General features: G+C 51.9%; 1 protein-coding gene across 1 annotated transcript; it reads right to left on the bottom strand.

Annotated features, from left to right (window-relative positions):
- Positions 1-620: 620 nt before the first annotated feature.
- XKR8 (XK related 8) lies at positions 621-10,903 on the bottom strand. Its single transcript, XM_032246577.1, has 3 exons — positions 9,967-10,903; positions 6,866-7,062; positions 621-3,491 (listed from the first exon to the last, which is right to left on the bottom strand). The coding sequence occupies exons 1-3, from the start codon at positions 10,257-10,259 to the stop codon at positions 2,773-2,775; spliced, it is 1,209 nt and encodes a 402-aa protein (XP_032102468.1). The 5' UTR covers positions 10,260-10,903; the 3' UTR covers positions 621-2,772.
- Positions 10,904-11,150: the final 247 nt, after the last annotated feature.

Raw genomic sequence — 11,150 nt, 5'->3', positions numbered from 1 at the left:
TGTGAGGAGTCCTAATTATGGCTTCCTAAAGGTTCTAAAGAGTTCATTCGAGAGATATCACTCTTTGAATAACTGTGTCATTTCACCAAAAAAGTAAAAACAAAGCCATTTCGTATAAATATACACGGGAAAATATTTTTAAATAATTTGCATGGGAGCATTTATTGTTTCTAAAACATACTGCTTTTCAAAGTTTAGAACTGGAACAAGAAAAGATTTCATTCACTGCCAAATGTGCTGGAATTTAATTACTGAGAGAAATCAGTACCTTGCTATGCTGAGCTTAAATGGCAAAAGCAACAAAACTGATAAACTGATATCAAACCTCATTTGATTTGGCCTGATTTCATGTCACACCAACTACTTTTTCTCATTTCATTTGTCTGATTTGGGTCTGGCTGTACCCCACTGGTTTAGAAAACAGTCATGAAGCCTTTCTGCCTTTTAGCCCAGTGAAGGAAATTAGAATTGGGTTCTAGCTTCCATGGAAGTACCATACATGTCAGACCATAAGATGTATTTTTCCAAAAATCCCCTAGAAAAGGTTGCCTATTCTAGTTATTAAATGTTTTCCTCATTAGGTGCAGATTTTGAACCACACATTAGTTGAAGCAAACCCGTTAGCTGCTATATCCCTACTCAGTTATAAGTAAAAATATTAGAGAAATTGATTTCCAAGCACAGAGTAAAACATCTCCATCTCCTCCTGCAATTAATTGCAGGTGTGTGTGTTTATATGTATTCTATTAGAAGAATGGTCCTTTGTTCTAGGATTGGTACATCCTTTTATGAGATGATGAAAATAAATGGTGGTAGTTTTTAATGACGTTTTTTGTTAAAATTAAGTTGCAACCATGTTGGCCATTTTATAGGTTCATGATATTCAGAAGTCTGAAAATGTCTAGACAGGATGGTCTGCGGGATCCTTTCTGCTCTAACCATTGCTTGTATGTAAAAGTCACCAGCATTGTCCTCACAGACCCTCTCCCTGCCCCCACCCTTCATCTCTGGGTCATCTTTAGCTCCAGGCCAACAGAGTGGCTACGAAGGCTTCTTCATCCTGTGGAATTCTATTTGCAACATTCCTTCCTTGACTGGTTCAAGCCACCAGTGACTCCAGGTTCTGCTCCTTCTCCTGAAACTTGGACACCCGTCACTGTTAACCGGCTTATTAGTTTTTCAGGAAGGCCTTCCCCAGCCATTCTATACAAAGTTGTAATTCCCACCCCCAACACATAAATACCTACTCTCTCCCTAGCCCTTTCCCTTTTTCTTTTAGCACTTAACACTATCTAATATATTAAATGTTTTACTTATCCTGGTTTTTGTGTCTCCAGCAGAATAACAGAACTGAAACTATCCTGAATCCCATCACAGTGGTAACTGGAAACTTTTCTTCTCTATCTCAAGTGACTTTTCTTTCCCTTGTTTCTCCAAACCACAGACCTCCTATAACAGCAAAAGATTCCACCTCCCCAGCACCATCAGCCACCCACATCTACATCCCCTAAGCCACCTCATCACTTAACCTCTCAGAGCTCCCAGCAAAAAGACCTTTCTTCACCAGGCTGTTATGTTCACTTCTTGGCCCCAAATATGTTTATGGCCACTCCTGCTGGTCCCAGCAGCAGAGCTGGTGGTGAAGATGATGCACTAAGTCAGCCCAGATCTGGATTCTGATCCCCAGCTAAGCTGTCAGCCCCATGCTGGCTCACCACCTCCTTAAACTTCAAAAACAAGGTTGAGAAGCCCCACCTGAGCCAGCCCTCTCTCTGGTCTGGGGGCCTTGACCGATTTTGAGAAGTAGATTTTATGTCCCTGACTACCTCCAGTTCAGGCTCTGAACTCCATAGATTTTGTTTAATGATAACAGACTAGGTTGGAGGATTTCATGAGGCTTTAAAAACCTAATAATACTGTTAAACAAAAACAACACGTGTGTCACTTGCAGAGACACACAGGCACACACATTCTCTTCCCCTCACATAGACTCTGAGGTAGGAGGTACACTGGCTAAGGAATAAAACTCAGTGGCTGTGCAAGGCCCAGAACACAGGCTCACAAGGCTCTTGGTTGAAAAGCAGCCCCTTGAGAGCAGAAGCAGAGGCCAGGCCAGGTTCACTGAGATCTTGGAGGTTGACGGGGGTCACCCAGAGTTGGGCATCCTTGGCTTCCGGCATTTAAGATCTAACCCAGGACTGGTTGGTGCAGGTAGGGCATGAAGCTAGGGTGGTAGCTGGTCTTGTTCCAGGCTGCAAGGATAGAATGATGTTCCTGGCACATAAACTGCTCTTAGCAAAGATTTGTTTCATGAATTGAAAGAATGGTGTGGGGAAGGGAGGAAGAATTCTAAAGGACAGCCCCTGGGGGGTGCTGCCGCCTTCTAGCCCTGGATAGGGGAGCTAAGGGGCAGCACCTACACCAGTTATTTTAGAGGTAGCCAAGGAGGTAGAAAGTTTTGGGGCACCAGCTATACCAACTGGCAGGGGGAAAAGAAAAGGTAGTCGTCTTTCCTCCCCAAGTGTCTTGTACCTAACTGGGGCTATTGACTCTTCAGGGCCCAGCCCTTCTCATCTTGTTCTCTGTTCTCATCTTGAACTCCTTGAAGGCAGGCCTCTACCCCACTCAGCAGCATCCCTGGTGCCTGGCCCAGCACAGGCGTCCCACTCTTGGTGAGTGCATGGAGCCCACAGCAGCATCATTAGCTTATCCTCGCCTCCCTTCTGCCAGCGGAGTCACTGTCCATCTCTGCCCGCTGGGTCTAATCCTGCTTCAAAGGACGCCGTTCACCTCTCCCTTCACTGGCGAAGCAGCCCCATCCTTAGCCTTGGGGAAAAAGTTCTGTGCTAACTGGGTCATGCGCCTGTTCTGAGGCAGCTGATAACCCTCTGGGGAAAGTAGACTCCTGGCCCCATCCACCTGGTCAGGCTCAGGTTCCCAGCGGCGGCAGCTAGGGTGTAGCCAGCGATAGTACACAAGCCGCAGAGCCAGGCCCAGAAGGAAGCAGCCGCCTCCCACAGACAGCCACAGCTGCAGTGGAATCCTGCTGGGCAGCCAGGAGCTATGAGTCACCCAGGTGGCCACCAGGAGAATGCTGTCACTTAGGAGGAAGGCCAAGTGGATGGTGGCCCGGCCTCGGGTGTGGCCCTCAGCTACGTTGAACCAGGAGAAATAGAGGATAGTGGCCACCGTCAGCCGGTACAGCCACTCAGAGCTGGCGTCCGGCATGAAGTCTGTGCCCTGAAGCCAGACCCAGAGCAGCAGCACCAGCCACAGACCCAGGAAGTGCAGGGCCACATAGCTGGGGAAGAGGGCTGAGAACAGGGCCACAGCCAGGACTCGGGGCCACAGCAGCAGCAGGTTCCACAGGAAGTAGATCACGGAGGAGCCCCAACCCAGCAGGGGCTTGGAGGGGAGGCAGGTGCGCAAGGCCCGGTGGTAGTCAAGCAGTGCCCACGAGATGCCCAGGAAGGACGTGCAGATGCCAACCCCTGCAAAGAGTAAGCAGGAACAGTGAGTACCGGGGCCAGCCTGCCTGGCACTCCCCAGGGGTCACAGGTACCGTGGGGGCCCTCCCAGCAACCCTGTGGTGGGTACTAATAAATATCCCCCATTTGTTGAAGGCAAATCTTCAGCTGGAGAAGACCCAGTGAGTTCCTATAACCAAAAATAAAGCTACAACTCCTAATATGGAACCAGCCCCTCACCACAGTGCTTTGCTGCTCAGGTGCGATTCAGGTATTTTTCAAAGATGACAGGGTATGACTTGTGGCTCACTCAGCACTCTGCACCCCTGGCCCTTGGCTGAGCATCTTCCAGGGCCCCATAACCCTTTCTGGGAAGAGCACAAGCCTTTTTTGTATCTGAAAATCAGCAGTCTCAGTTCCCTCTTAGTCCAAAAAAGGAGTAGAAAATCCCATGGGGTGGCAACAGCTCTGGCTAAAGCTGCCCTCAGGGCCGGGAGAGACGTCCCTGCCATGTGGACAGAAGGTCTCCCCACTCCCTTCCCCTCAAGACTAGAGGCCGTCGGACCGACCCCTGGTCTTGATTTTCCAAGATCCGGAAGTTTACGACAGGGGTCCTAGGGTACTCTCCCACCTCCTGGTCGCCCATCCTGGAGCAGAAGCACAAGGACCTCCAGGGAGGGATAGAAGTGGCACCGGAACATCTCCAACTGCTTCCTCCCCTGTCCCTGTCCACTGCAGTCATTTGGCTGATCTTTACTGGGAGCCTATTATGTACCCAGAACCCACTCCTAGCCTGGAATCAGATCTGTCCATTACCCTCGCCCAGGTCTTAGTAGGGCTGATGTTCTTCCAGTTTGCCCAGGATGCCACCTTCTGTGACCTTGACAAGCTTTGCCCAGGAGGTTAGGTCACTACAAGCACATGCCCCATTTCCCTGGCCTACTCCTCCATTACTCTGTAAGCCCCAGCTTGAAGAGCCCTAGGTCACCCACCCTGACCCCACACCACTCACTCTGCTGTGTCAGGTATCCCTGTAACATGCCACCCACCTCGTCTACAGTCTCATCACACAGTAATTATCTATTTCCTTATCTCTGAGCTCCTCGAGGGTAAAAAACAGACTCTGCTCACTTGGGATCCCCCAGCAGCCCAGTACCTGGCACTTAACAGCAGTCAAAGAGATATTTGCTAAATAAAAAGTAGAGAAAATCTGTCTGGCCCCCATACCCGCTACCACACACACAGTGCAGACTATCTGCACTTGGTCCTAGTTCTAAACACCCCCCCACCCTCAGCAGACAAAAACATGTGCCCAATGAGTGCCACACGACCCAGGGCAAGTCACTCACCTTTCTGCACCTCTAAAAATGGAGATGGAGGCCGGGAGCAGTGGCTCACGCCTGTAATCCCAGCACATTGGGAGGCTGAGGCGGGCGGATCACCTGAGGTTAAGAGTTCGACCAACATGGAGAAACCCTGTCTCTACTAAAAATATAAAATTAGCCGGGCATGGTGGTACATGCCTGTAATCCCAGCTACTCGGGAGGCTGAGGCTGGAAAATCGCTTGAACCTGGGAGGCAGAGGTTGCGGTGAGCCGAGATCACGCCGCTGCACTCCAGCCTGGGCAACAAGAGTAAAATCCCGTCTCAAAAAACAAAATGGAGATCAATATAGCACAGACCTACAGGGCTGCTGTGAACATGAGCAAGGGTGACTGTAAACGCTTCCCCTTGGGCCTGGCTGATAGCTGGCGCTCGATTGTGATGGCCGCTATTACTGTTTTTTCAATCAATATTGTAGACTCAGACTAGCAAGATGAAAGGGCCCTTGGAGATCGAATCTAACCCTCATCTTCCACAGGAAGGCTCTCCAGGACACACAGCGAGTGACAGTAGAGTAGGGACTGCTTCCTTGAGAGGCTGTGGCATTTACGGCAGCGATGGAGGAAGGCAAAGGGGGAGCCCTGGACCCTGAATTGGATGTGAGTGGGGACCCTATTTAGCTTGGCTACTGTCTGGGTCTGTGAAAATGGGCAAGTCAGCTGGGCACAGTGGTTCGTGCCTGTAATCTCAGCACTTTGGGAGGCCAAGGCAGGTGGATCACGAGATCAGGAGTTAAGACCAGCCTGGCCAAGGTGATGAAACCCCGCCTCTACTAAAAATACAAAAATTAGCTGCGCATAGTGGCGGGCACCTATAATCCCAGCTACTCAGGAGGCTGAGGCAGAGAGTTGCTGAGGCAGAGGAGAACCTGGGAGGTGGAGGTTGCAGTGAGCTGAGATTGCACCACTGCACTCCAGCAGAGGCAACAGAGTGAGACTGCGTCTCAAAAAAAGGGAAAATGGGCAAGTCACTTTCCTTTCATGGGAAAAAACCCTCCCAAAGTTCCTCACTATAAACTTCACCCATGCTTAGGGCCCTTCAAGCCCCTGCCCCCGCCTCTCCCTTCTGCCTCTCCCTTTTCCAGTCACTCAACGTGTCGTACCGCAGCTACTTGTGTTAGTCTATCATCCCGGCAGGGCAGGGGCTGGGCTCATCTTGTTCACTGCTGCGTCCCCGGCACAGTAACAGGCACAGAAGAGATGCACAATGAAAACCTGACTAGATGAAGGTGCTCAATATATTGTTTGTTGGGTTTGTTTTTAATTTTGTTGAGATGAGGTCTCACTATGCTGCCCAGGATGGCCTCCAACTCTGGCCTCCAGCGACCTGTGCACCTCAGCCTCCCAACGTGTTCAATTGTCTCTTAACTAAAAAGTTACCTACTCTGTATCAGGCACCTTACACACTTTATCTCTGTTATCTTCAAAATTGTAAAAATTAAATTAGGATTTGTGGGCCGGGCACAGTGGCCGACACATGTAATCCCATCACCTTGGGAGGCTGAGGCAGGAGGACTACTTCCTCTCAGGTGTTCAAGACCAGCCTGGGTAACAAAGTGGGACCTCATCTCTACAAAAAAGAAATTAAAAACTAGCCAGCATGGTGACACATGCCTGCAGTCCCAGCTATTCGAGAAGCTGAGACAGAAGGATCACTTGAGCTTGGGAGGTCAAGGCTGCAGTAAGCCATGATCAGGCTGCTGTACTCCACTATCGGCCATGACAGTGAGGCTCTATACCAGGAACTTATGTACCAGGAAATGGGCTTTCTTTGCATCATCTCACTTAATCCTTTCATCAACCTTATGAGGCAGGAGTATTTATATCCATTTTTCAGATGAGAACAAACATACTCAAAGAGGTCAAGGCATTTGACTTTAGGTTTCAAGCCAGATCCGCCTGACTAAAGCCTGTTCTCCTGTTTCTAAGCAACCTTTATAAAAAACAGCTCCGACATTTGAGGGAGACCCCCGCCCCAAGCTATGAAAGGGGGACCAGCCACTGGCCTTCACTCACACTGGTAGCACTCAGCCTGGCCGCTCTGCAGTATGATGGCCAGCACCAGCGTGAGCTGTGGTGTTGTCTCCAAGAAGGTCTCAAAGAGCCGCAGCATGCTGATGTCCAGGGAGAGGAAGTCCGTGTAGGCCAAGTCAAACTCAGAAGGCTCCTCCTGCCGCCATACCAGCAGCCCCTGCTGCAGCCCCTGCATGCACCTAGGCAGCACACACAGATGCCCAGAGGGCCAGGTTAGTGTCCTGTGAAGTCCTCGGCCTCCCATCCATCTAATGAATGTACACAGGCTCCAACCCGGCTCCTTGCGTCAATGCTATAGGGCCTTTGGCAGTGTTCTAACCTCTACTGAACTTGTTTCATCTGTAAAATGGGGATCAATACACCTTCTACTCCTGCTGGCCAGGTGCTGCCCCAAGCTCATCACATTGTCCTGTTTACTTCTCACAATAGCCCATTTTACAATGGAAAAACAGAATCAAGAAGCTAATAAGGGCTGGGTGCAGTGGCTCGCGCCTATAATCCCAACACTTTGAGAGGCCAAGGCAAGAGGATCACTGGAGGCCAGGAGTTTGAGATTAGCCTGGGCAACACAGCAAGCCCTATCTCTACCAAGAATTTGTTTTTAATCAGTTGGGCATGGTTTTGTGAGCCTATAGTCCAAACTACTTAGGAGGCCGACGCAGGAGGATCACTTGAGCCCAGAAGTTCAAGGCCACTGTGAGCCATGATTGTGCCACTGCATTCCAGCTTGGGCAACAGAGACCTTGCCTCTTTTTTTTTTTTTTTTTTTTCTTTTTCAGAGACAGAGTCTGCTTCTGTCACCTGTTGCCCAGGCTGAAGCGCAGTGGCACAAACTTGGCTCACTGCAACCTCTACCCCCCAGATTTAAGCAATTCTCCTGCCTCAACTTCCTGAGTAGCTGGGATGTTGGGATTACAGGCGTGCACCACTACACCTGGCTAAGTTTTGTATTTCTAGTAGAGATGAGCTTTTGCCATATTCAGCAGGCTGGTCTCAAACTCCCGACCTCAAATGCTTCTCCACCTCAGCCTCCCAGACTGTTGGGATTACAGGCGTGAGCCACCATGCCTGGCTAGATCCTACCTCTTTAAAAAAACATTCTCTTTGTGTAGTCTGAAAAAAAAAATTATAAGCAGCTATTAAGTACTGGAATGAGGATTTAGATCCAAATGGAAAGGTGTGCTATAAAGTTGCCTGAGGCAGTTCTCAAACTTTAGTGTGCCCAAGATCTCCTGGGATCCTGTGGGCAAGAGGAGCCACTGGGCACTTCTGGGCACAGACCAGATGGGGTCAGACTCTGCCTTACCCTGGCCACACAGGGGAGGAGCTGGAGGAGGGTTAGATTGGAAGGAGGTATCCCATTTAAGAGGCTGGCCCTGAGTGGTTAAGGATGGAGATTGGGGCAGAGTTAAGAGAGTACAGAGGTTGGACAGACAGGCCTGGGGTACCCACTGGGATGAAGAGTAAGTGGAAGATGCACCAAGGACCATCCACTCAGAACTTTGCTCTAGGTTGCCTATTGGGAGGAAACCCTGTTGACTCATCACAAGCTCACTCACCAGACATTTACTGTCACTTCCCCTGGATAGACCAGAGCACACTGAGGAGCAGGCAGGCGGGGTGGACTGGGGCTCTCCCTCAGCAGAGAGGTTCCCCAGTGGCCTGGCACGGGCCCCTGCCTCAGCCTAGTCACAGGTAGAAACAGAACCCCTGTTTCCAAAGCCAAAGCCAACACAGTCTGTCTGACTCAAGCTCAGCAGAAATCCAGGCAGCAAGATGCATGAGGTTGTCCAGGATTGAGGGCTCATCAGGCCTGCCCAGGACTTAACAACTGCATCCCTTCATGCCCACCCAGGGTTTTCTGATGTCTCTACAATCCCTCAGGCAAAAACTGTCACAGTCAAAGCTCCTCTCCTCTACTCCTGGAGACCCCATGCAGCTTTGTCAAGGCAAGATCTCAAGACTTCGTAAAAACAGATTCAAGAGCAGATCCTGACCCAGCCACCCTATCCAACCGACACACCCTATGCTCTGGCTTCATCGCATGCCTCTGAGCCCTAGGTTTCAGCTTCCCCATCTCTACACAGCTCCACCAGGTCCAAAAAGGAGCAGAATCCACACACATTTTCTATGACCCAGCTGTGCCCAGCCCTGGCTGGCTCCATGGGCCCACGCCCATGTGTTGGAGGCCATCTCTGCCCTCTTGCTGAATCTGGGGTGGGAAGTCAAGGTTCAGGGAGAATAAAACCGGGCAGACAGAGTGAGAGGCGGCCTTTGTGAGGGACAAGCCATGGGGTCAGGGCTGCTGAAACTCCTAGTAAGGCCCAGGTCATCACGAAGTGAGCTGAGGTTGCTGAGTGCTCACTCTGAGCCAGGGCAGTAGACAGGAGTCATTTCACTTCATCTTCACCAGGCAGGCACTATTGTCTCCCCACTGGAACAGCAACCAAACAGCCCCACTGAGAGGTCAGTGACTTCCCAAGGCCCTGCCCATTCTGAAACATGGGGTGTGGAACTGAATGTGCTGCCCCTGCCATTCCAGGCCGGACACTGTGCAAGGCACTTTCTCACTCTCACTCACTCCTCACAACAGGCCTGCTTGTCACACCTGCTTGGGGTGACTACCTCCTTTCTGTGGAGGAGGAAACTGAAGTTTAGAGAAATGCAGACGTGGGGCAAAGCCATAAGTGGATCCCAGAGAAGTCTGACTTCGAAGCCCATGTGCCTCTCTTTCTTACCTGGGCCTCAGTTTCTTCACCTGTGCCAGGAAAAGTAGGGCTAGGATGAAGGCAGTCTACTGTGATTCTCTTTCTGTAAAGGGCTGCACGCTCACCTGTAGGCCAGGCAACCACAGGACTTGGTTCCTTCTCCCTGTTACTTTCCCAGCATCTGGTGTGTCACCTGTACACTCAGAGAGGTCAAGGCATTTGTCCAAACTCACACAGCTGCAGAGTGACTTAAGGTTTCAAGCCAGATCTGCCTGACTAAAGCCTGTTCTGTTTTCTAAGCTTCTTAGTACAGGTGACCCAGTGACGGAGGTGCTGGGCTCTGATCCTCCTCCCCTCCCGGGGCGGGGCACTCACCTGTACAGGTAGCCCAACTGCAGGAGATGCAGCAGCGCCAGGCAGCGGCGCGGGGGCTGCGACCCGTGCAGGTCGGCGGGGTCGCCGCGCAGCCAGAGCCAGCTGAAGAGCTGCATCGCCACCGAGGCCAGCCCCAGCAGCGCCAGCACCAGACCCGCCCACAGGTAGCGGCCGCCGAGCGCATACTGGACGGCAGCCCACAGGTCCGCGCCCAGGTCGAGCAGGAAGGCAGCGGTGCCCAGTACGCCCAGTACCAGGTCCCAAAGGAGGGCGGGGCGGGACGACCCGGGCATGGCCCGGCAGCTTCTGCCTCCTCCACCTCCTCTGCGGTTGGGGCCTATCCTCTGGGCCGGGGGTTGCAGTGGCAGGAAGGAGGCGGACGCAGCCCTCGGGGCTGTGAAGGGCCCGGGCCTGCTGGGCGGGACTTCCCCGTCCCGCCCCGTCCGGGGAGGAGCGAGGCCCGCGGCTCTCCCAGGTCCCCAACTCAGACCCTCCGGTAACCCAAGGCCGCCGAGACTCTGCTTCCGCCGCCTGCCCGGGGGACCCCCTGACCCAGCTCAGCCAAGCCTGCAGACCAACCGATCTTCGCTTGGCAGGCTTCAAACGGCCTAGTTTTACGTTTGAGGCGCCCGGAGGCCCAAGAAAGCTAAGAGGGCGAGAGCCCAAGCTAGGACTTCGATCCCTCACACCAGCATTGTTGCAAAACAAAGCAACGAAACGCAAAGGCACAGTCTCATCCCTAAGTGCAGGACTTTGCAACAATTTGTGCGCCTGGATTGGGAGATAAGCGGAGGGCACTGGGAGGCTGAGTTCACGCCAACGATCCGAGTGGGGGGAGGGGAGGGCGTTCGGTTCCAGAGAATGCGTTAACCTCATTTCCATACGTAAAGGAATACAGGCCTGGCGCAGTGGCTCAGGCCTGTAATCCCAACACTTTGGGAGGCCCAGGCAGGCAGCTCACCTGAAGTCAGGAGTTCGAGCCAGCCTCACCAAGATAGTAAAACCCCGCCTCTATTAAAAATACAAATTAGGCCGGGCGCGGTGGCTCACGCCTGTAATCCCAGCACTTTGGGAGGCCGAGGCGGGTGGATCACGAGGTCAAGAGATCGAGACCATCCTGGTCAACACGGTGAAACCCCGTCTCTACTAAAACTACAAAACATTAGCTGGGCATGGTGGCGCGT

Source organism: Sapajus apella, unplaced genomic scaffold (genome assembly GCF_009761245.1).
Source record: "Sapajus apella isolate SASKATOON/1434 unplaced genomic scaffold, GSC_monkey_1.0 scaffold62, whole genome shotgun sequence".
NCBI lineage: Eukaryota > Metazoa > Chordata > Mammalia > Primates > Cebidae > Sapajus > Sapajus apella.
This window is presented reverse-complemented; position numbering and strand designations above follow the sequence as displayed.

What these genes read in the sequence shown, in the direction of transcription:
- XKR8 (XM_032246577.1), bottom strand. Translation starts at nt 10,259, where the DNA reads ATGCCCGGGTCGTCCCGCCCCGCCCTCCTTTGGGACCTGGTACTGGGC. An exon ending in CAGTTGGGCTACCTGTACAG is followed by an intron (nt 7,063 to 9,966) that starts GTGAGTGCCCCG and finishes TGTGCTGCCTAG; the next exon opens with GTGCATGCAGGGGCTGCAGC. An exon ending in CCAGGCTGAGTGCTACCAGT is followed by an intron (nt 3,492 to 6,865) that starts GTGAGTGAAGGC and finishes TACTCTTTGCAG; the next exon opens with GGGTTGGCATCTGCACGTCC.